At 38.7% G+C, this 25,758-nt stretch overlaps 1 protein-coding gene across 1 annotated transcript in view; it reads right to left on the bottom strand.

Annotated features, from left to right (window-relative positions):
• nos1 (nitric oxide synthase 1 (neuronal)) overlaps positions 1-25,758 on the bottom strand; it is a 61,356-nt gene that overhangs the window by 15,402 nt on the left and 20,196 nt on the right. Inside the window, exons 5-21 of the mRNA XM_048188834.1 lie at positions 24,862-25,007; positions 24,512-24,674; positions 24,117-24,208; positions 18,403-18,544; positions 17,778-17,917; positions 15,914-16,088; positions 15,149-15,250; positions 13,560-13,754; positions 11,032-11,117; positions 9,071-9,215; positions 5,220-5,324; positions 4,907-4,965; positions 4,556-4,672; positions 2,872-3,046; positions 2,379-2,517; positions 1,822-1,900; positions 1,043-1,236 (exon numbers count right to left, since the gene is read on the bottom strand). Coding sequence (XP_048044791.1) covers positions 1,043-1,236; positions 1,822-1,900; positions 2,379-2,517; positions 2,872-3,046; positions 4,556-4,672; positions 4,907-4,965; positions 5,220-5,324; positions 9,071-9,215; positions 11,032-11,117; positions 13,560-13,754; positions 15,149-15,250; positions 15,914-16,088; positions 17,778-17,917; positions 18,403-18,544; positions 24,117-24,208; positions 24,512-24,674; positions 24,862-25,007 — 2,254 coding nt within the window. The remainder of the gene's footprint in view (positions 1-1,042; positions 1,237-1,821; positions 1,901-2,378; positions 2,518-2,871; positions 3,047-4,555; positions 4,673-4,906; positions 4,966-5,219; positions 5,325-9,070; positions 9,216-11,031; positions 11,118-13,559; positions 13,755-15,148; positions 15,251-15,913; positions 16,089-17,777; positions 17,918-18,402; positions 18,545-24,116; positions 24,209-24,511; positions 24,675-24,861; positions 25,008-25,758) is intronic.

Here is a 25,758-nt window from a genome sequence, read left to right on the forward strand (position 1 = left end):
TTGAGAATCACTTTGAAGCAGTTTTGCGCGAGCTTGTACAGCGCACAACAGTGCCCCCTTGTGACAGCGGGAGTAAACAGTTCTGACACACACATAACGAGCAGGTACGAAACGGCTTGTTAATCGATCGCGAATGGTTTCATTATTTTGGGCGGATATAAAAGTATAAGAGGCAAAAATGTGTCTCCAAATATACTTGGGCGGCCCGCCCAAGTAAAGTCTATGTGTGGGATGCACTGATGGTAAAACGTTTTTTGAGATCATAACATAATATTGTGCAAGGAGACGCCCTGTGATCATAACTGTGTGACAAGGATTAAAAATACTTGCTGTTTTACTGCCTCTAGTGTTCATTTCTGTTGGAAACTGCAGTATTATGAAACTAGTGTATTGTATTGTATATATATATATATATATGTATTTTGCATTTGCAATGATGTTCCCACAGGTAAGTTTTTCCATGAGATCAGGTTGCTTTCTGTACATAATAAAACACTATTGTTGCAAAAAACATGCAACTTAAAAAAGTAAGTTACCTGGTTGCCTTAAACTTCTGAGTTCAATGAAATTAAAAATTTGAGTTAATACAATGAAGGCGATTGGTTTAATAAACAGAAACTCAAAATAATATGTTATCTGAACCACATTAATTACTGAAGTTGATTTGACAAATCATGAAAATATTTTTTTACAGTTTGGAAATAATTTGTTGTTTTTATCCTATTGTTTACTATATTTAATTGCTTGGTCAGTGTCATTGTAGGTTTTGGTTCTTTTGCTGTTGTAGGCTGTAAGGACCTTTGAAATAACTGAAATCATTTGGTGTAGTGATCTGGACATAAAATGTGGTCAAGACCTGCCTGGAACTACTTTAGCTATGCTTTTCCATGAAATGTTTGTAGAATGTTTGTCAACCAATCATATTCAAGCATTCAGTCCCATAGTATAAATAGTATTTCATATGGTTTTATAATAAAAATTTGTATATTTTTTTTGACAAGAAAAAAAAAAAAGAAGATATTTGCATGTATTTCATAGTTACCCAATGCTGTGTTTCTTTCCACTAAGAACTCCACTTTCACAATTTGATTGACAGGAGGTGCGTCCTCCAGCTTCTCGATAAGAGTTGTAACTAGATCTTCGTTGTTGCCAGGGAAAACTCCTAAATGGTCACCAGGCAAGTATTTCAGGCTCTCGTGATTGTTGGCATCAAGACGCACAAATATAGTCGACCGGCTGATGGACAGGAAGAAAACGTAATATGAAACAGTTGCAGTCATTATTAAAGAGATTATAAAAGATATATTCATACACAATAGCAATTTGATATGCTTTGCCCCATTGGGTACTTTTGCTAGAATAGGCTGGAGTGAAGTGTGACATTGAAAAGCATTTTATGTGCCATTTTTCTTAAAATAAATTGTTACATTTTACAGTAACATGATAAAAACTCAAGGCTTAAAGTAGCTTTATGTTATTGACATTAATTTAGCTATAAGGAAATGTGTTTTTTCTTACTGATTTTCCTAACTTTTCAGGGTTTAATAAATGATTGCAACAATATGGAAATAGCATTTTATAATAATTTTTTGAAAAACTTAGTTTAAAACTATCCAAACACCAATCCTACATAGATTTACATTAGAAAAGAGCAAAAGCTTCTCAGAAAATATGGCAGATAGCAACAATTGCTAAGGAAGGTTCAGTAACTTTTTTAAGTTTTTTTAAGGCAGAACTCAGTCAAAGGTAATGTGAAAGACTTTCATGACAATGTAAATGTGAGATCATTTGAAATTGGACAGAATATTAGCAAAAACATACTTTGATCTGGCACTTTGTAGGTTCTGTCTCTGCAGAAATTTGGCCCCATAAACTTTCTTCTTATGGATGCTGTAAAGCGCTGAGAGTGGATACAAAAACCAATCAACAGTTAAAAATGTGCTGTGTGGAATTAGACTATACAATTTAGCGGCCCTACAACTTGATTTGCTATAAAACTCGTTATGGAGCCGAGCCGCCCATTTCAACATCATTTTGAGGACTTTAGATGCAATAGCAAAAAAGTCTATGACATAAGAAATCAGATCCGGAAGCCTTAAAGGCATTGTTTACACTTTCATCAATTGAATAAGAAGTGTTTACAATCCTCTGGGTAATGCTAAAACGGCGCTGAGACAATCCGTGTCAAGCTAATGAGCCACTAAAATGGCAGTCCCTTCAAGAGTCAGTTGGCATGCGTCATAAATTTTGTGGCAAATAAAAAAGCTTCGCCATTCACAGGGGAAGACTTTAAGTATCATTTAATTTGATAAAAGCTTATTGGCTTTCTGAAATGAGTCATTCCTTAATAAATGCAAGGCACTGGAGCAGCAATGTACCTTGTGTTAGCGTCGGTGCCTCCGCCGTGTATGTCATCCGGAACTTGCTTTTCTTCCAGCTGCGATCGTTACTAATCAAGGAATCGTTTGCTTTCTCGATATTAACATCATCGCCGACACAGAAAACGTCACATGCAGCCTGGGATAAAAAGGATAAAAAAGGATCAAAACAAATTCTTGACAACTTTTTATGATGTATCATGAGCTAAACCATAAGTGTAAGTGCAGTGCAAGAAATATACACTTTACATCTTTTTATTAGGCTTAAAAATGTCTAAAAAAAAACCCCAAAAAAACAATACAATCTAAATTAAATGGTTTTATTTAACCCTGTTAAGCCTGACATATGAAATAAGAAAAAAAATGGAAAAGAATTGAAAAGTTCCATTTCAAATTCAATAAAACAAAATTACGCATATGTGTTTGAATACTGTATGAAAAAACAATCCATGCAAAGTAGTGACTGCAGCCCACTGCTCGCTTAGGGCAGTACCTTGAAGACCTTTCTGGCCCATGTTCTGAAGGATTCCTCTTGGCCACAGAGTTCGTCTCCCTCTCCCATGCGCATTATTCGTTCCCCACCAAGCTCTTCGAACAGCGTGTCCACTGCGTGGGCAAACGCACAGAAGTGTGGGTATGCCCGGGAGCCAAGGCCAAACACAGAGAATCTGCATGGGAGAAACGGAGTGTTCAAAACACTTGAAGCACATGAACACAAACAACAACACACACAAGAAGATACACCGTATATACAAAACCAAGTAAATTATAAGAGTGGGATGGTTGTGGACATCAGGCCAGAGGCTGTGAGCTTTGATCCTGAAACTATGAAACAGGATGAAATTCAAGGCCAGAGAGGATGTTACGCAAGCATTTGCACACATACATGCAAAAAGTGTGAAATTTCTTTTGATTGCTTTAGGATGGAATTTCTTTTCAAAACTAAAGTTATTTTAGATGGTTGTTCTCTGTTCTTAGGTGCTTTGTATTTTAGTTTTGAAGAAATTGATGAACTTAAAAGGTTAGTTCACCCAAAAATTAAAATTCTGTCATTAATTACTCACCCTCATGCCATTCCAAACCTGTAAGACCTTCGTTCATATTTGGAACACAAATTAAGATGTTTTTGATGAAATCCGTGAGCTTTCTGGGATAGACTGCCAACACTATTACCACTTTCAAGGCCCAGAAAGGTAGTAAAGACATTGTTAAAATAGTCCAGTGGTTCAACCTTAATGTTATGAAGCGACGAGAATACTTTTTGTGCGCAAAAAAACAAGCAAAAATAATGACTTTATTCAACAATTTCTTCTCTTCCATGTCAATCTCCTACACAGTTGATGTAGTAAACACAGTGCAGCACTTCCGGGTTCTACGTCAGAATTTTTTATTTCATCTTAATTTGTGTTCCGAAGATGAGTAATTAATGATAAAATGACAGCATTTTCATTTTGGGGTGAACTAACCCTTTAAATTTAGTGACAGATACCAGAAGAAATGCACACATGTACATAAAGACATATAGGACAATATCATGAAAAACAAGTCCAAGTCACCACAAAATTGGAAATAAATTTTTTTTAGGCAATTTTTTAGGATGTTAGATATTATGTGTTCAGATAAATATGCCACAATGCAAAAACTTAAAAATAATAATTATATAAAAAGGTTTTGCATTAAAAAGCACAATTAAGCATATTTCTCCAAGAGAAAAATAATCTAGGAATCTAGGAAAATAAGTAAATATATTTTGCATGAAGAAAATATTTATTTTATGAAATTTAGGCCTAATTTAGAACCATTAAGAATTTTGGTTTTGCAACATTTTCCCTTAATTACGTAGCAATTCCCCCTTTGAAATCAGTTATCAATTAAAGAATAAAAGTACAATAAATATTCACATGATTAATCAACACTTAAATACAATTTAAAAATATAGAGAGAATCTAAGGGGAATAGTACTTAATTGTGCTTTTTTAAATGCAAAAACATATATATTTTTTAATTGTATTGTGGCATAATTTATCTAAAATCCTAAATCCTAATCCTAAAAAAAAATGGATTTTGAGGTGGAATAACCCAGACATGTTCTTACTTTTTTGTTTGTTTGTTTTTCCAAAGTATAAAGATCAAATCTACACAAAGTCACATACATACACATACAGGCACTACAGTACCTGACATTAGCAAGTGGTCCAGTGCTCTCAAAGTTGGCTTTGGTTTCAGGTTCGTCGCTGGAGGATTTACGGGTATCAGAATATGAAGAAACACTGTTAAAACGCACTTTGTACGTCCTGAGAGAGGGAAAGAGAGAGAGAGATTTCTTTGTGCATTTCTGTGAATGGTTTGAGCGTATAGAGAAGAAATGCATGTTATGCGTAAATGTGTATGTCTGATGCATATATGTTAGACTTTGTGTAGGTGTGTGAACTGAAACACTGAAAAAAATTAATTATGGGAAAACAGATGGGTGGGAGGATGAGAAGAAAATCACTCGCTTGCATCTCCACTCGTGCACACACACTCACTTTCTGTCCTCTACGCTGGTGGTGGGATGTCTCATCTCCATCAGAGCCGCACCAAATTTCTGTAGAGTGGAAAAGGGGAGAAAGAGAAACAGGAGAGAAGTTACCGGCCCTTCCCACGCATGTTCACAATCACAAATTCAACCAGGACCTGTCAGCATAATGCAGGTTCTCCACTGTACAGTATATGTGTGAAGTCCTTTATCATCACGATGAGCACATTCTGTTGTGTTGTGAAGTGTTGACAATTTGATTCAAAGCAGAAGAAAATGATTGATGTGCTCAGTGAAAGCAAACTTGTATTTTAATAACTCACCTCTCCATTTTCAGGAGGGTCCCCATTGCCGAACGTGCTTGTCACCACTAACACAAGCGTCTCGTGTTCCAAATCGACTGTGTCATATTCATCCATGGACGTCACCTGCAGGATCATATTATACTGCATTATACACATTACTTATGCTGCTATATATGTACATGATATTATGACCTCAGTAAACATCATCCATCTAAATAGTTGTATTAGTACTGATGTTGTGTTTTATGCCACTTTTCATTATAGACACGAGAGAGAGGAGAGAAGAAATTACAGGAACACTTTACAATAAGGGTCCATATGTTAACATTATTTAGCTGCATTAGTTAACATGAGCTAGCAAATAAAAAGTGTTACTGAAATTACATTGGGGAGAGTCAGGGAATGTGACTGGAACATTATTCTAAATAAATCATTTTTTCACATTATAGTAATGAGAAATGTGGGGAAATGTGCTTAATTATGCTTATGTGTTCAAAAGTTTGTTTGTTTTTTAAAAAATGTTTTTGAAAGCAGTGTGTTATGTTCACCAAGATCATTTATTTGAACAAAAATACAGTAAAAGCCGTAATATTATGAAATATTATTACAATTTACAGTAACTGTTTTCTATTTAAATACATTTTGAAATGTAATTTGAGTTTTCAGCATCATTACTCCAGTCTTTAGTGTCAATGATCCTTCAGAAATCGTTCTAATATTCCTATTTGCTGCTCAACATACATTTCTTATATTTGTCCTGAGCCATACGGTTCGGACATCACGGTTCAGTGCATGCAATCAGATGACGAATACAGTCAGTCACGGGCGATTTACACTCCAGTCCAGAAGGGGGCGTGCACAGTAATACAACGCTGTCTGCTAACCGCCACAACAGGAAAAAGAGCAGAAGAAGAAGCAGCACATATACGCAAATCACATGAGCGCTTGAAAACAAAGTCCACTAGTGCACATGTGTCGAATGCATCTTTCTGCACTCATGGACAAAACAGAATTCTTTGAAAGGTCAAAATTAAGTATAGGAGTGTTTGGGCTTAAGATTTGAATGTTTAAAGGTGCCATCGAATGTTTTTTTTACGAGATGTAATATAAGTCTAAGGTGTCCCCTGAATGTGTCTGTGAAGTTTCAGCTCAAAATACCCCATCGATTTTTTTTTTTAATTAATTTTTTTAACTGCCTATTTTGGGGCATCATTAACTATGCACCGATTCAGGCTGCGGCCCCTTTAAATCTTGCACTCCCCGCCCACGGAGCTCACACTTGCCTTGAACAGCATAAACAGCATAAAGTTCACACAGCTAATATAACCCTCAAAATGGATCTTTACGAAGTGTTCGTCATGCAACATGTCTAATCGCGTAAGTATGGTATTTATTTGGATGTTTACATTTGATTCTGAACGAGTTTGATAGTGCTCCGTGGCTAAAGCTAACATTACACACTGTTGGAGAGATTTATAAAGAATGAAGTTGTGGTTATGAATTATACAGCCTGCAAGTGTTTAAAAATGAAAATAGCAACGGCTCTTGTCTCCGTGAATACAGTAATAAACGATGGTAACTTTAACCACATTTAACAGTACATTAGCAACATGCTAACGAAACATTTAGAAAGACAATTTACAAATATCACTAAAAATAACATGATATCATGGATCATGTCAGTTATTATTGCTCCATCTGCCATTTTTCACTATTGTTCTTGCTTGCTTACCTAGTCTAGTTAATACTGGCTTGTCTAATGCCTTGAACATGGGCTGGCATATGCAAATATTGGGGGCGTATATATTAATGATCCCGACTGTTACGTAACAGTCGGTGTTATGTTGAGATTCGCCTGTTCTTCGGAGGTCTTTTAAACAAATTAGATTTACACAAGAAGGAGGAAACAATGGAGTTTGAGACTCACTGTATGTCACTTCCATGTACTGATCTCTTGTTATTCAACTATGCCAAGATAAATTCAATTTTTAATTCTAGGGTTTGAGTAGAGCAAATTGTAACACTCCTAAAGCACAAGATTTATTTTTCATTAATCTATTTATTTTTTACTTTTATAACACGAGATGCTTTTCAGTTTGTAGCTGATTGTGACTAAATACCTTTTGTTTTTTATTAGCCCTGCAAAAAAAATATGACCTACTGCTTAGTGCCTACTACACTATAGGAAGCTGTACTGTACCAAGTAGGGGACTAAATATAACAAAATTTGATTTGCACTACTTTCTGTTCAAAATAAAATAATAGAAACCTAGCATTGTGGATTAGTTCCTTTGTCCGGTAACACTTTAGTTTAGGGTCCAATCTTCACTATTAACTAATTGCTTTTTAGCATCCATACTAGGATGTTGGCTGTTTATTAGTACTTATAAAGCCTTATTCTGCATGACCTTATTCTACATCCCATAAACCTACCCAATACCAAAATTTAACAACTACCTTACTAACTATTAATAAGCAGCAATTAGGAGTTTATTGAGGCAAAAGTCTTAGACAATTGGAAACTAAACTTTTAAAGTGTGACCATTTTGGCTATTGTACTGAAATCTTACCGAACTGCGACCCTAAAAGTGAGGAATGTACTGAACTGTGATTTCTGTGTACTGTTACACCCCTAATATAAACATCATATATCTATGTATTATCATATATACCCATCTAGAAAAACAGCATTGTTGTGTATTATGCCAGTTTTTTATTTATTTATTTATTTTACATTTTCCCACAAGAGCAACATGTCTGTCATATTATTTTTACTGAATTAATACATATGCAAGGCTAAGGCTTTCACTTAGATAAGACCTTTACTCAAATCCCAAGTATTATACTGTATTATAATTCAATCTTCTGTTTGAGCAATTAATCAATCAAATCAATCAATCAACTGAAGTAGGGAGCAAGCAAGTCATATCTAGAACTTTTCTTGACTTTGGCCAGTAAGCAACCACCTAGAACTCCCTTTCATCACAGTGGCCAGTTTTGCACCAGCAAGCATGTAATCTAATTACTAGTACTGTTTGTGAGAACATACATAATACTTCCTCCACTAGACATGATTGGTTTTTCTGTCTCATTTGTAAGCCAGAAGCAAAAAGTTTGACTATTAGATAAGCGTTCGGAGAGATTTCGAGTGTGAAAAATCACACAATGTGCATCAGGAATGGGAGGCACGTTATCTCTTGATCCTGACGTACCGCCAAAAGGGGTGTAGCGGTAATGAACAGTTCGTACGGCGCCTAACGAGCAGCTAATGCGCCATGATACAATTAACAGAAAAGACGCATCAGTGCGTGTGGCAGGGCAAACGCCTTCAGGACATGCAGAAATAGAGAGAGAAGCGGTATATCTGCGTCATCTGCATGTAAATCACGTAATAACAAGCACACATGAACAAGATTGATTATTCTGCTAGATTATAAAAATAACTTTGCATTTAAATGCCATCCCAAGGCTAAATACTTGATGGACTCAATACGCTTGTTTGAGATGTCACATAGCTTGGAGTGTAATGTGATCTTATCTTAACCTACAGCTCAATGCATGGGTGTATTGATTCTTGGCATTTTATGGCACTGGAGCAAAAGAAATTGGGTCAAAAGACACATTTGCGTAAGCTCTCGCATAGTGCACTTTGGTGTGAAAATAGCCTTGAATTGGAAGAGAGATTTTGGTTGTGAAACCATAAGGGGATACCGCGTGTCTTGTGTCAATATTCTTTGTCATTTTGTTTACATCAATGTTTACGTGCAAATCCACTGGAGGCACTGATCTGGGATGAACAGGAAGGGTTTTAAGAATTACACACAGATGTCAATCTATTATGTGTGGTTCAATAAGCCCGTCATTCTTACCTTGGCATCAAATGCGTGCTTGAAAATCTCACAGAGTGTTTTTGCATAGTCCTGCGATTTCCCAGTTTCTGTGGCGAACAAGATGGTGGCTTTGACTCTCTTGGCCATGGCCTGCCCCATGAGTTTGGCAGAGAATTTCACAGCCCTGCAAGTCGCACACAAACATGTCAGATGTCAATATCAGTATGTCATTACTGTATATAGTGCTTTATGCAATACAGATTGTTTGAAAGCAGTAGTAAACAAGAAAATCAGCTTTAAAAAGGCAATAGTGTCAATAGTGCCATTCAACTCAAGTTAGTTTAGTGTTGATTCAGTTCAGTAACTTTGTAAAGTTCATTAATTCTTTCCCCGCCAGCGTTTTTTTTTAAGTTGCCAGCATTTTTGATAATTTTCAAAAAAATTTAATCGCCCCCAGAATATTTTGTATGAATATCTGAACATGCAATATATCAAAGGAAGGAACAGAGCCTCTGATTTTAAACAAACAAACAACAGCAACAACAAGACATTCTACCTTTATGCATTCTTTTTTTATCAACACTTAAATGTGGGTAAGTTTCATAAAGAGTTTTTATTTTTATTTTTTTTATTTTTATTTTTTAAAAAGACTACAACGTGCATAAGCAATGCTTTTATTGCTTGTTTCTGCCCCTTTTTTTCCTGTGTTTTGATCCGGAAATTCTCTACACTATCAGAAGATGTTTATTAGCGCCCCCTACCATATAACAGTGAAAAGCTGTTTTTCAAAAGTTAATTTCAGCTATAAGCAGCTCTGCAGAAGACAATAGTGTCATTATTCAGCTCAAGTTAGTTCAATGTTGATTCATTTCAGTTCAAAACAGTGTCTATGTTGCAAAATTAATCAATTCTGAAAAATTATAAACTCTACAGAAGGCAATAGCAGTGTTGCCAAGTTCTCAGTTTTCCCGCGTTATTGGTCTACTTTAACACTGTTGCAACGGGTTGTTTTTCACGTCTGTGGGTTGAAACGACCCCAAATAACATGATATTTAGCATATCATGATATTTTATTTATATATATATATATATATATATATATATATATATATATATATATATATATATATATATATATATATAATTTTTTTATTTTTTTTTACTTGTCTGCTTGGTCATTCTTCCAAGATCTCGCACTGCTGCTGTCACACATACACCACAAGGGTTGAGGCACCTGTTTCTAACTGATGAATGAGACTACAAATAATCTACCTGAGATTGAGATTTATTCGAGCAGGGTTAGTGTGTTGGGCTAATTTTGACTAGCAGTTGGGTGGGTTTTCTTGTGAAAACCTGGCAACCTTTGGCAATAGTGCCATCATCCAGCTCAATTCAGTAAGGGTTAGTTTTGTTCTCATTCAATAGTGTCAGTGTAGTCAAATCGATTATATTCCTGAATATTCAGTGTCTTTTTCTTGGGTAACATGTTACAATGTCAGCAAGGATGAATTGTTGCACTAAAAATCTCATCGATTGTGACAATGTGCATTGCAATTCCTGAATATGATCTCTTAGTAAGAGTTTAACACACTGACAAACACTTTCCCCTCATTTCCGAGACCACACAATCACATAAACGTAGCTACTTATATCCTGCAGGCAATTACTGTAATAGCACAGAGGCTGAACATTAAAGGGACACTGAAAGGAAACCTGATTACACCTGAGTGTGATTCAGTGAGTTAGACTCACACTATTTGCAGCTGTTCCAGCATTATTGTGAGGAAAATATGCTGGAAAGCACTCTTAAACAGCTATTATCACAACCACTTACTGAAGTTCCTGAGCTAAGGGTTAAAATTACAACACAAGGCTGGCAAAGATTTGGAGCGCTGCAGACGGCAGGCCTCGGAAGCGCTGTGCAGGTTAAACTCAGCATACACTTTGTGCTCAAGACAAAAACAAACAGCGCAAAGGTCTCGAGCTCTTCACCCACTCACTTGGCAAGTTTCTTGAATCCAATCGCTCTTTTCTTTGTGGGTGTTCCATTCACCCCTTTCCACACGTGAGTGTTCCATGGGTCAGGCTGGAGAGTGAGAGAGAGAGAGAGAGAGCGAGAGAGAAAGCTGCAGAGCTCATTTCAATTATGAGCACAATAGGCTGATTGTTTTATTTCTTTCAGTGGCTAAATGGGACAGAGGTTGGTGAGAAATTAAACGTCATCACGCTGATCAGGTAAACTCATCTATTCACTAGTCCACTTTTACAGCCTTATTGTGTTTATACTCGCAGTCTTGCAAATTATTCAAACTCAAACTTTCCAATATGTAGATTTTAAAGGTGCCCTAGAACTTTTTTTTAAAGATGTAATATCAGTCTTAGGTGTCCCCTGAATGTGTCTGTGAAGTTTCAGCTCAAAATACCCCATAGATTTTTTTTAATTCATTTTTTTAACTGCCTATTTTGGGGCATCATTATAAATGAGCCGATTCAGGGCTGCTGGCCCTTTAATTGCTCGTGCTCTCCGCCCACGGAGCTCGCGCTTGCCTTAAACAACATAAAAAAAGTTCAAACAGCTAATATAACCCTCAAAATGGATCTTTACAAAGTGTTCGTCATGAAGCATGTCTAATTGCGTAAGTACAGTGTTTATTTGAATGTTTACATTTGGTTATGAATGAGTTTGATAGTGCTCCGTGGCTAATGGCTAATGCTACACTGTTGGAGAGATTTATAAAGAATGAAGTTGTGTTTATGCATTATACAGACTGCAAGTGTTTATAAATGAAAATAGCGACGGCTCTTGTCTCCGTGAATACAGTAAGAAACGATGGTAACTTTAACCACATTTAACAGTACATTAGCAACATGCTAACGAAACATTTAGAAAGACAATTTACAAATAGCACTAAAAATATCATGCTATCATGAATCATGTCAGTTATTATCGCTCCATCTGCCATTTTTCGCTGTTGTTATTGCTTGCTTACCTAGTCTGTTGATTCGGCTGTGCACAAATCCAGACGTTAATACTGGCTGCCCTTGTCTAATGCCTTTCATAATGTTGGGAACATGGGCTGGCATATGCAAATATTGGGGGCGTACACCCCGACTGTTACGTAACAGTCGGTGTTATGTTGAGATTCGCCTGTTCTTCAGAGGTCTTTTAAACAAATGAGATTTATATAAGAAGGAGGAAACAATGGAGTTTGAGACTCACTGTATGTCATTTCCATGTACTGAACTCTTGTTATTTAACTATGCCAAGGTAAATTCAATTTTTGAATCAAGGGCACCTTTAAATAAAGATTGAAAGAGTTGTCTGCTTAGTGGTGATGACGTTGAAGTCATGTAACAGTAGTGTTGTTTGTTTATATCATAACATTAGCTTTTTACATCTGCCGACTGTTTCTTCCAGTCTCAGCTACAAGTAAAGTGTTTGAGGGCGGGTCAAAGTAGATGTTCGCAACAGCCAGTGAAAACTATGGGCTGGCTTTACGCAAATTTATTATAAGCCTACTTAGGTTTGTGCAGGAAGTAGAATTACTGATGACTCATTTCAGGCAGTTCAGAATTGGTTCTTTCTTTTGCAGACCTTTTACATTCACAAACAGCTATATAACACACAATGCTGTGTAGATTACTTACAAATTGTAATCAGTTACTGATTCCAAATTACACAACAAAAACTGTAGTTTGTAATGTAATCAGTTACATATTAGGTAATATTACATTTTTACATTTTACATATTACATATTACATTTTAGGTAATATAATCTGACTACTTTTTGTTTACTTTTAGATTGCTTTTGACCTACAGTAAATCATTTATCACATTGTGATAAAAACAAAGTCTCAGCTTTCAAATTTTGTCATTTTTTTTTTTAACAAATTCAAACAATAAATACTGTTTTGTGGCTCTTTAATGTTCCATGACAGATCGCTGTGGTGCCTCAGTTGAAGAGGAACTTGAACTGATCATCACTTCCTACTAGTTATAGCAGGAAATAAACATGAATGAACATCAGAAAGTATGTTGTTTCAATGGCGGAAAGAGTTCACTGATGTTAATCTACTAACTCTCCTGTCTGGTTTGTTTGTTGGACAAAATGGCAGATTCAGTTTTATGACTGGTCAGATCACCTGTCAATCAAACTCATGGTAAAGGGTGAATTCCACAAACCTGGTAGACCTTCTGAACCTACTGTATAAGCAGTAGGCTTTTTAGAAATAAAAAAAATAGTAGAATGGATTATGAATAATTTACTGCCATCATTGTGAGAATAATTTGTAATCATTTAATCGATAAAAAAATACTGTAGTCTGATTACGAGTATTTTAAAATGTAATATAATCTAATTAAAAGTACTTAATTTTTTTTCGAATCTGATTACATTATCCAGATTACATGTAATCAGTTACTACCCAGCACTGATAACACACTACAGAAAAGGGGCACTTTAATGCTTATATGTATGATTTTACTAATCAAGTCAAACTTAAACATAAACTGGACAAAAGACCTACCTGGTACTCAAAGGAAGGTGTTAGGCGATAGTTGAGCATTTCCTGATGGAAAACAGGTGTAATGCTGCCTGACATGGGCGGCACTATCCAAACCCAGTCACCCGGGCAGCCTCCCCTCACTCTGTACTCATTCTCCATGTGCTTCATGAAGGACTCAGTGGCCGAGTGATGGTCTACTATGGTAACCTTTGACATCTATAAAGGAAAAATTGGAAAAAGTGAGACTTCTAACTTCCTGGCTGAAAAAAAAAAACAGCTATAAAAAGACCAAAACTGAAGTTAAATTCAGCTTGTGAAGCGAATCAACACGGAGGTGATAGAAATAATAAAAATAAAAGAGGCACATGTTAGTTTTTGGGTTTTGCTTAGTATTCTGAAGTACTTGTTTTGAAAAGTATATTGTCTTTTAATATAATATACAATTATCAGATGCTCTATAATAGAATCATGAAGTATTACATGCAATAAAATGTCAATGCTTGACAAAGGAAATGTCCATAATATTGTGCAATCCCAAAATTGTGCTTTTTTATCTGACACAAATCCAGTACGAACAGCAACAATGCCCGTAATGTTTTGCATTCATGGACGTGGTTATTTTCAAATGCATTTTAGATAGCTTGTAATGCTTAATGCAGCATGTTGACGTAAGTCAATACAACCTGCTATTAAATCCTCAGATTGGCTTGTACTGCAGCACGTCTACTTTTCCAAGTAGATTTAATTGTTATCCGTCATTGTTTTGACTCCATCCGCAATTATGAAAGATAAGAAACTGAACACAGCTACTTACTAACGTCTAATTAGTTTATCAGTGTTGAAACCGTACAGTAAAAGCCTTTTAAGCAAGGAATAAGGTCTTGTGGGTAAACAAACTGCAGGGGGTGTGCAATAAATATCAATAAACATGCTTCTTCAGTCACAGGAGCTTTCAGTTAAATGTCCAAGGTGCTTAACTATAATAAATAGAACAGAAGGGATTCAGCCTTTTGATTTGTGAAAGCCGGTTAATGTTTTGTCTGCTTGCACGAGTCTCTATGAATGCTGCATAAATGTGAACACAGGGATTTTCTTTTAGGCTCTTGGAGAAGCTGTGTAAAGAGATGGACTGAAAAATGAGATACTGGCAAATATAAATAAACGTGACAGAAAATAAGGCTGAGTTTAAGATTACATGTGGGTGAACCTCACAAAACCTGTCAAAAACATGTCTGGGTTGGGTTTGACAACAAAATCAAAAGAAGAAAAAAAATGAATTAGAAATTCTATTTTGCGTAAAGACAATAAAGCCTATTTTTAGGGGCTTTTTTGATGTTGTGACGTTATTTACATGCCAAGTCAACACATCTTCACGTCAAATTAAAATGAAAAAGTAAAATAAAGTATTAATATTTAAACTGTGGTAGTATTTATTGCACTACTTGTAAATTATACTGATTTTAATAAAAAATCTATAGATAGATCTATGGATCAATAAATGAAAATGAAGTCACATGTCCAAACTATTAATGATACTAAAATAGGCTATATTTTCGTTCTGATTCTGACATAATTTCTGAGATTCATCCATCCATATGTATTCATCCTACCTGAAAGCTATAAAGGACTGCGATGTTGATCTCCACCAGAGCTTGGTCCTTCCACAGGGATGAAGTCTTCCTCGTGTCCAGCCCCATCATTGTAGCTACTTCCTGTAATAGAGGGAATTAATCATACTGTACAGGGAGACTATTCATACTGTATTCTCTCTGGATCTGAACCGAGGTTAATAGAACTGCCACTCGTGATCTGCCTCTATAGATCTGGAAGATCTGGTGCGACCAGGAAGATTCTAAAAATACACTTCCAGTCAAAACTTCGGACACACTTGACATGAATATGTATTTCTCATGATCTTAAAAACCTTTTGATATGAAGGCTGATTCTTACATTTTTATAAATTAGTTTTGGAGATTTAAAATCAGACGGGCTTGGAATAACATGAAACTGAGTAAAAATTTCTTTTTTTAGATGATTAGAATTATACTTGAGCATATATTTTTATTTGTGGTAAACAGTCAGGATGTTATTGACTCATTGTCTTATAGAATTTATTCCATAGTACAATGTAAATGTGGAGGAGAGATTGTAATACTGAATTCAAAAATTATAAACAATGCGTAATATACCATATAATTAACTTAATCCATTATAATGGATGATCAAACAAACAAAAGTGTCATTCCTAATTTCCTGCAGCAGTACAATATCTAATGCATATGCATGTTAATGAACAAATGTAATGCCGTTCGTGTTCAAAAGTGTGATTTTTTTTAAGACATTCTCAGTAATGCAGGGGTGAATTACGGGTGTACCTCAAGTATGTTGTATCGAGAGCTGTCGCAGAAGTCTCTGACACCGATCTCGGTCCCCATGTACCAGCCGCTGAAGGGGCAGGCGGTGAACTCCAGTCCTCCGATCTCTAACAGCATGCTTGATACGGCAGGAAGGCCGTACCACTTTAGATTCAGCTCCTTAAACCATTCGAACCTAAACAGACACAGACAGGAGAGTGGACAATATTAAACCCAGCACAGGGAGAAAAGTTACACGCAGAAATGTTTTGCAATGAAAGGTTCTTGGGGTTTATTTGCATAGCATAATGTGGAATATCTTGGCATATGCAGATGTACACCATTAAGCTTGAAGAATATTCCATTTACAGTTTTCATCATAATTTCTCTGTAAGTAAATGCAAAAACATAGTAAGCACTGCCAAAACTGTCATTATCTCTAAACCAGCACCTGCAGGTGTCTCAGGTGTTGAGCTAAAAGGCCAATTCCACCCGTCTGTTATAAATGCAGAATGGCTGAGCCATGCAGAAGTATTCACACAATTATTGCACTAAATAATGCAGTGATTGAGTCCATTATTGTCATTATACCAGCATTTTTCTTGAAAAGAAACTATATGCAAATGCATCTCCTCCATTTAGGTGTGTTTGTTTGGCTGGTCAATTCTTGAAGAGTTTTGAGACAAACTGTCAATAATGGGCATTATATCAATGCAAAAGTTGAGTGCTGAAAATTGTTGTTCTTTTCTGCTAACCGTCTCATAATGGTAGTATCTCTACCAGTGCTTCAGGTATGTGGCCATTTCTTCAGAATGTTTGATTTGTGTGCATTTGACTTCATAATGTCAAAATTGCTCGCATACTGTATAAAAACCTCCCACACATTTTAAATCACAGGAACATTGCGGGTATAAAACAAGCATATTTTAGCCAAACTTCAACACACAATTCAAGGTTTACTCCTCAAGAATGGCCTAATCGCAATTTTCTTGAATAAGAGTAGCACCGCTGTCATTTTCATTTATGCCAGAAAAGTCTAGTTGTCTATTTCGCAATTGAGCAGTGTATGAGCAGAAGAAAACATTTTGTTTTACTTTTTACTCTAGAACATGTAGCTGACTTTTAGTGACTTACTGATTTCACTTATATCTTCATAAATTTCATTCAATTTAATTGCATTTAATTGCATTAATTGCCCCCCAACACTCCACATTTTGCATGTCTCCTTGATCAAGCACACCTGAATCAGGTCATCAGCTCATTAGCAGAGGCTCCAAAACCAGAAATGGGTGTGTCAGACAAAGGAGACATGGAAAATGTGCAGTCTTGGGGGGGTTCCAGGAACGTTGTTGGGAACCACTGATCTGAAGAACTCTCTTTAGTGGAATGGAAAGGTTCCATGGATGTCAAATGTTCTTCATTGAACCATAGATGCCAATAAAGAACCTTTATTTTTAAGAGTGTTTGATAAGAAGTTTAACTTCATCTGCATGACTTATGAGATCTAGACCTATGTCAAGTATCTCAATCTGATCATCTCTGAGACACATCAGTGTCAAACTGACAGCATTAAACAAGCAAACTAAGGCAGGATCTGGAAAAAGGGCAAGTTTTATGCCAAATTAGCCCACGTTCCTGAATGTACGTGCATAAGAGGCACTCTCTCAGCTTGAGTTCTCTGTTGCTATGCATCCTGAAGCTCTGCACATTACAGCCTCTCTGATATGTGACTTCCCTTTGGTATGTACTGACACAGAGTATTATCATATTCTGAGTTGAAAAACATTGCAGGTGCAAAGCGTTTTAAGCACTGACGTGATTCAACAATGTTTCACCAAACAGACTGACCCCCAAAAAACTCTAAAATATTTTTGGTTCTTCTTACTTTGGATGTAAGATAGGAACCTCAAGTACAAGATCATCAGGAATCTCAAAAAGCTCAGGATCGTTCCCATTAGCTTGGAGAAGAAGGGGCAAAACATCAAACCGGCTTTTTGGAGCTTTCCATCCTTGCTGTATACAGATCTGTAAGTCAAAAACAAACAAGAACACAACTTCTATAGGATCATCTAACAGAGCAACAAGATAAATACCTGCTGGAAAATCCAGTGTTAACTGTGGTCATTGGCTGCTAGACCATCTTGAACCAGCAACAAACCAGCTACCAGTCGGTCTTAAGGTAGTCAAGCTGGTTTTTGGAACATGTTGGTTAACCCAGCTATCTTGGACCAGCTTTTAACTTGTTTAGCTCAGCTAGAAAACAGCTACCATGTTCCAAAATATAGATTGCACTGCCCTAAAACAACTCAAACACAATTAATAACATTAAATTAAACAATCGTCATCCCAATTATGATAAGAAATACCTATGATGCCAAAAAAGTTTTGTATGAATCAGTTTGACTCTTTATTCTTGTGTGCACTGCTTCAATTAACATGCAAGCAGGATGCTTTTGTGATGCCTGTGACTCTGACAATCGGAATTATTGCAATGTAGCTTCCCATCTCACCTCTGTAAGCTCCACAGAAGCTGGATCTCCAAGAATTGATCCGTCAGGCTGCTTGTAGCCTGCATACCGGATTAACTGGCTGTTCCACACCCGGAAGTCATGCTTCCCGTCTGTCCTCTGGGGGAAGATGGTAATAGCCGATCTACACATCAGAGACAAGAGATCATTGAGGTAATGCTGAGATCCCTCTGGTGGATTTACAGTTCTAATCTTTTAATTCAGGCAGTTTTACAGATTCCATGAAATCAAACTTAAGTGACTCCCAGTTCATGTCTGTTAAGTCAAGGCATTTTTATTTGTATAGCGCTTTTTACAATACATAATGTTTCAAAGCAGCCTATTGTTTATGATATCTTAATGTCTTCATACCTTATAGTTGCATTTAGCACATTAGAGCTGGGCAATAATATAGTTTACATTTTACATATGTATGTATGAGGGTAAATTTGTAAGAGAAGGCCAGCTAGTAAGAGCTGTGCAGGTAAACCTCACTCCCCTGATCTCAAGAGGCGCACTAGCGACAGACACTAGAGGTTACGGTCTTTAGCGTTCTTGTCAGTGTGTCCCTCTCCCATGCCATAAATGCAGGTTCGATTCCTGCTCAGAGCAGGGCGGGTAGAACCGGAGGGGTTTCATTGGTGCCGTGACCTGGGTGGGAGTGAGGTTTAGGGGGGTGAGTGTGGCGAAGGCAAGCTAGTAAGAGCTGTACAGGTAACCCTCACTCCCATGATCTCAAGAGGCGCACTAGCAACAGAAGCTAGAGGCTGTGGTCTTTAGCATCCTTGGTAGTGTGCTTGCCTCCCATGTCAGAAATGTCCATTTGCTTCCTGCTCAGAGTGGGGCGAGTAGAACCGGAGGGGTTTCGTTGGTACCATGACACAGATGGGAGTGAGGTTTAGGAGGGTGAGTGTGACGAAGGCAAACTAGTAAGAGCTGTACGGGTAACCCTCACTTCCGTGATCTCAAGAGGCACGCTAGCGACAGAAGCTAGAGGCTGTGGTCTTTAGCATCCTTGGTAGTGTGCTTGCCTCCCATGCCAGAAATGTCCAGGTACATCCTGCTCAGAGTGGGGCAAGTAGAACCGGAGGGGTTTCGTTGGTACCATGACACAGATGGGAGTGAGGTTTAGGAGGGTGAGTGTGACGAAGGCAAACTAGTAAGAGCTGTACGGGTAACCCTCACTCCCGTGATCTCAAGAGGCGCACTAGCAACAGAAGCTAGAGGCTGTGGTCTTTAGCATCCTTGGTAGTGTGCTTGCCTCCCATGTCAGAAATGTCCATTTGCTTCCTGCTCAGAGTGGGGCGAGTAGAACCGGAGGGGTTTCGTTGGTACCATGACACAGATGGGAGTGAGGTTTAGGAGGGTGAGTGTGATGAAGGCAAACTAGAAAGAGCTGTACGGGTAACCCTCACTCCCCTGATCTCAAGAGGCGTACTAGCAACAGAAGCTAGAGACTGTGGTCTTTAGCATCCTTGTTAGTGTGCTTGCCTCCCATGCCAGAAATGTCCAGGTACATCCTGCTCAGAGTGGGGCAAGTAGAACCGGAGGGTTTTCGTTGGTGCCATGACACAGATGGGAGTGAGGTTTAGGAGGGTGAGTGTGACGAAGGCAAAATAGTAAGAGCTGTACGGGTGACCCTCACTCCCGTGATCTCAAAAGGCGCACTAGCAACAGAAGCTAGAGGCTGTGGTCTTTAGCATCCTTGGTAGTGTGCTTGCCTCCCATGTCAGAAATGTCCATTTGCTTCCTGCTCAGAGTGGGGCGAGTAGAACCGGAGGGGTTTCGTTGGTACCATGACACAGATGGGAGTGAGGTTTAGGAGGGTGAGTGTGATGAAGGCAAACTAGAAAGAGCTGTACGGGTAACCCTCACTCCCCTGATCTCAAGAGGCGTACTAGCAACAGAAGCTAGAGACTGTGGTCTTTAGCATCCTTGTTAGTGTGCTTGCCTCCCATGCCAGAAATGTCCAGGTACATCCTGCTCAGAGTGGGGCAAGTAGAACCGGAGGGTTTTCGTTGGTGCCATGACACAGATGGGAGTGAGGTTTAGGAGGGTGAGTGTGACGAAGGCAAAATAGTAAGAGCTGTACGGGTGACCCTCACTCCCGTGATCTCAAGAGGCGCACTAGCAACAGAAGCTAGAGGCTGTGGTCTTTAGCATCCTTGGTAGTTTGCTTGCCTCCCATGCCAGAAATGTCCATTTGCTTCCTGCTCAGAGTGGGGCGAGTAGAACCGGAGGGGTTTCGTTGGTACCATGACACAGATGGGAGTGAGGTTTAGGGGGTGAGTGTGGCGAAGGCAAGCTACTAAGAGCTGTACGGGTAACCCTCACTCCCGTGATCTCAAGAGGCGCACTAGCAACAGAAGCTAGAGGCTGTGGTCTTTAGCATCCTTGGTAGTTTGCTTGCCTCCCATGCCAGAAATGTCCATTTGCTTCCTGCTCAGAGTGGGGCGAGTAGAACCGGAGGGGTTTCGTTGGTACCATGACACAGATGGGAGTGAGGTTTAGGGGGGTGAGTGTGGCGAAGGCAAGCTACTAAGAGCTGTACGGGTAACCCTCACTTCCGAGATCTCAAGAGGCGCACTAGCGACAGAAGCTAGAGACTGTGGTCTTTAGCATCCTTGGTAGTGTGCTTGCCTCACATGCCAGAAATGTCCATTTGCATCGTGCTCAGAGTGGGGCGAGTAGAACCGGAGGGGTTTCGTTGGTGCCATGACACAGATGGGAGTGAGGTTTAGGAGGGTGAGTGTGACGAAGGCAAACTAGTAAGAGCTGTACGGGTAACCCTCACTCCCGTGATTTCAAGAGGCGCACGAGCAACAGAAGCTAGAGGCTGTGGTCTTTAGCATCCTTGGTAGTGTGCTTGCCTCACATGCCAGAAATGTCCATTTGCATCCTGCTCAGAGTGGGGCGAGTAGAATCGGAGGGGTTTCGTTGGTGCCATGACACAGATGGGAGTGAGGTTTAGGAGGGTGAGTGTGACGAAGGCAAACTAGTAAGAGCTGTGTGGGTAACCCTCACTCCCATTATCTCAAGAGGCGCACTAGCAACAGAAGCTAGAGACTGTGGTCTTTAGCATCCTTGGTAGTGTGCTTGCCTCCCATTCCAGAAATGCCTGATCGCATCCTGCTTGGAGTGGGGCTAGTAGAACCGGAGGAGTTTCATTGGTGCCGCGACCCGGATGGGAGTGAGGTTTAGGGGGGTGAGTGTGGCGAAGGCAAGCTACTAAGAGCTGTACAGGTAACCCTCACTCCCGTGATCTCAAGAGGCGCACGAGCAACAGAAGCTAGAGGCTGTGGTCTTTAACATCCTTGTTAGTGTGCTTGCCTCCCATGCCAGAAATGTCCATTTGCATCCTGCTCAGTGTTGGACGAGAAGAACCGGAGGGGTTTCGTTGGTGCCATGACACAGATGGGAGTGAGGTTTAGGAGGGTGAGTGTGACGAAGGCAAACTAGTAAGAGCTGTACGGGTAACCCTCACTCCCGTGATTTCAAGAGGTGCACTAGCAACAGAAGCTAGAGGCTGTGGTCTTTAGCATCCTTGGTAGTGTGCTTGCCTCACATGCCAGAAATGCCTGATCGGATCCTGCTTGGAGTGGGGCTAGTAGAACCGGATTGGTGCCGTGACCCGGATGGGAGTGAGGTTTAGGGGGGTGAGTGTAACGGAGATAAGTTAGTAAGGACGTGTGTCCACCAAAGCATTTTTTCCCAAGGCTAGCATATTTTTCCAAATGTTTACAATGTGAGCGCCATGTTTTTAAAATGCCAGCAGCGTGATGAGGCGTTGAGCATCTATTTTTCTTTTTTTTTACAGGTTGCCGAGAGTTCAAGAATGTTCATATTTGGGTAAAACGCAGCACTCATCACTGTCACTTTTAACCCAGCAGTCCAATCACAGTGGAGGAAGGCGGGACACATACCACACTGACCAACTGTCACATTCTGCTTGTACAATAATATCGAACGACAACAAGAACATCTCTTTATCCAAAACTAGTGCCAGAGCAAGTACGTTACATTGTGTCAACAATTTTATACTAAGAAACAAACTATTTGTGAAATCAGATACTAGTAACAGTTCCACGGAAATTCCGTATCAAACCACTCAACTGAAAATAACGCTGTGCCACTGAAGTACTCTCAAGCACCCGCAGCAAGGTGTTTTCAGAAGAGTGCTGGTGTTTTCAGCTGGCTAAAAGGGCTTTGGGGGAAACACGACCTAAGAGTTGTGCGGGTAAACCTCACTCCCCTGATCTCAAGAGGTGCACTACTGACTGATGCTAGAGGCTGTGGTCTTGCGGTCCTTGTTAACATGCCCACCTTCCATGCCGGACACAGCGGTTTGAATCCTGCTCGGAGTGGTGCAAGGAGGGGTTTCATGTGGGTAAAAAATTGGATATACCTATACATCCAACTTTATATAAAGAGGCGTGCGATGATATGGTTTAAATTTTGTGACAGTATATATTAGTATATATTTGTGATAGTATATATAGCTTTATGTGAGTATACTGTATGTAGGCTACATATCCAACTTTAATAGCTTTATACTGCTGTTAGCTTTGTGGTCATGTTAATGCACTGCAACAAAGATAGTAATTATCTTCTGGAAAATATATCGATAATTAATTTTGTTAGGATTGACATTTAAAAAATTTTGTCCAACAAAAGGCTGCCATTGAGATAAACAGGAATGCTAATAAATAGTACTTTCCAGATATAAAGAACTAAAACAAATCTGGTTTGCTAGTCTTCAGTGTCTTTAAGTCTGGTCATGCTGGTTTTATATGAGTTTTGGGCAAGGAACTATCAAACAGCCCATGCAGCCAAAAAAAAAAAAAAAATTGCCAGGCTGCAAGACCATCCTAAAGACTAACTAAAGACTAACATCCTCAACTGGACTCTGCTGAAAAACAATCTTTACTGGTTTGCTGATCTTACCAATGTTTTTTTTCAGCTAATTATTTAGCATTACCATCCAGATAATGGTAATTACATAATAGAGTTTATTGTTTTAAGTGCTTTTGAAATCAAACCACCCCATCTTTTCCATAAGAAAACAGAAACGTGCTTCAGTACTGAAAATACATCACATTGACGTCACGTCGGCGCTGCAACAGTGTTGAGGTGCCTTTATTTGTTTACTGACTTCAAAAGTATGCTAAGAGCACAAAGTGTCAGTCCAACTAATCTAAATAACAAGTTCCGTCACTCTCGGATGAAATTTGGGTCAACAGCCTGTTTGCAAAAGCGCAGAGAAGCTTTTCTTGCTAACAGAGAAATGTGCCTTGATTTGTTTATGTGCAGAAAAAGAGTGTAGGAGACCTCTGACGTTTATTCTGGCAGGTCCTGGTGATGTAAGAAGCAAGCGCGGGGGCTTCTGCCTGTATAACAGCATTTCCTCTCTTCTTGTTTTAATTTTCCCTTTCCTCGCCCCTCTCTCTCACTCTCCCAGGCTCTAATCATTCTGTTAGACTGACGCTAATTAAACAGAACAGAGAGTAAGTGTCATGTATGATTAGCTTTGTAACGTGGCAGCGGTGCCAGCGCTCGGCAATGCTGTGGCAGGTGCTGTACTGAGGGCTGTGGAACAAGGTGACAAAGAGAGAATGGGAACACACACTTTGACAGGGAAGGAGGCAAGTTGCAGAGAAAAGGAGATGCAGAAAAAAGACAGGAAGAGAAGGGAGCTGGTGAAAAACGACCACACTAACCTGAGGTTTCCTTTGTTGGTGGCGTATTTGATGTGGTTGCAGATGTAATTAAACATTCCGTGAGCGGTTGTGCAGTCTCGAGCGTCAAACACCTCGACGGAGAGAAATTCACTTTTTAGAACGCATTCTTTTTTCTATTATCACTGCATTTCAATGGTTATCACACTGTTGTAGCTCTTGATGAGATGAATGGAATGGTATATTGCATTTGTGAAAAAACATGCTTTGATTTTAGACTAATCTGAAGATAGACACATTTAATCTTTGTGTAATTGTGTAATGTAATTTACTTAAGTATGGCATGCTTCTGAAATTACCATTTTCAGGTACGATTAGGGACTGGGTTTGGATCTAGGATGAGAAATTGTAATATTATAAAAACTATTATAAAATACCTGTAATTTGGACCACTGGATCCGTCCCACACAGCGAGCTGCATTTCTCCATGCGTGTTTGGCCCCATAGATTAGCTCTGTGTCTTTCAACTGATATGTTCCAGAAGTTTCAATCTCTTTTTTGACCTCTTCTAGCCGGTCAACATGAGCCTTTGAGCCGCATCTGTTCAGACAGAAGCCAGACATATAGAGGTGCATTGATAAGAAAATTAACAAGGAAAGCTAAGCACTGAAAAAACAAACAAACAAATAATTATGAATCAGTATTGTTTTTACTTGAAAAATATCCCAAAATCCCAAAAAAAAAGATGTTTTCAGATAGTATATCTTGAAATAAGTTTTTCTCCTGCCTTTTGATTGATGTGTAGTACTGGTCAATGAAATCTGTCGCAAGTGGTAGCAGTTCGTCTTTTCTTCGGACTTCATCTGGTTTGCGACTGTGCTGATTTGGCACCATAACAGAGCCTATACAAACACGCTCGGTGCAGATAGGAACCTGCAAATAAAAAGCAACTAGCACAATAAGAAAACTGTGTTCAAATCCAAAGTACATCTCACACATATTGTGTCCACAGGAGTTCAACTGCAACAGCAGGCACAAGCTGAGACACTTTTTCTGCTGTGTAACAGAAGTGCAGCTCTATACAGAATATAAAGTGATGTCTGGGTCAGCACATTGAGTATTTCCTTTAATTACCACCATAAATTATAAAATGTCATGAAATTTAAGTTACATTAGAAGGGTCAGAAAATTTACATTCAAACGGCATTATTTACTGTACATACACAGCTTGTTTTTACTAACAGTTTTAGGTTGCTGCATAAAATTACGACAACTCTTGAATTAGTTTTAGCATGTTAATGAATGTGGCAATGTTAATGTATCTGGTCCTGGTGGGCTAGATCTGTTATGCTGCTGTTGCTGCAGACCAAGTATAGACTTGCTACTGCTAATAGATACACAGATATATGCTGCTGTGAGAATGTAAGATATGCTGCATCTGCATAAAAAGATATACATATATCCCATAGCAGATCTAGGCAGGTGGAGCTGGGGGAGGTGGAGGGGTTCAGAGGAACTCTGATAGGGTGCTGCAGGACTAGCTTATAGCAAACAATGAACCAGTCTATTTAAATGTTCAGTTCATTAGCTGTAGCCCTTAAGACCTTTGTTCATCTTCGGAACACAAATTAAGATATTTTTGATTAAATCTGCGCGCCGATTCACTGATTTGATTCGTGAAGCT

Source organism: Megalobrama amblycephala, linkage group LG4, assembly GCF_018812025.1.
Source record: "Megalobrama amblycephala isolate DHTTF-2021 linkage group LG4, ASM1881202v1, whole genome shotgun sequence".
Taxonomy (NCBI): domain Eukaryota; kingdom Metazoa; phylum Chordata; class Actinopteri; order Cypriniformes; family Xenocyprididae; genus Megalobrama; species Megalobrama amblycephala.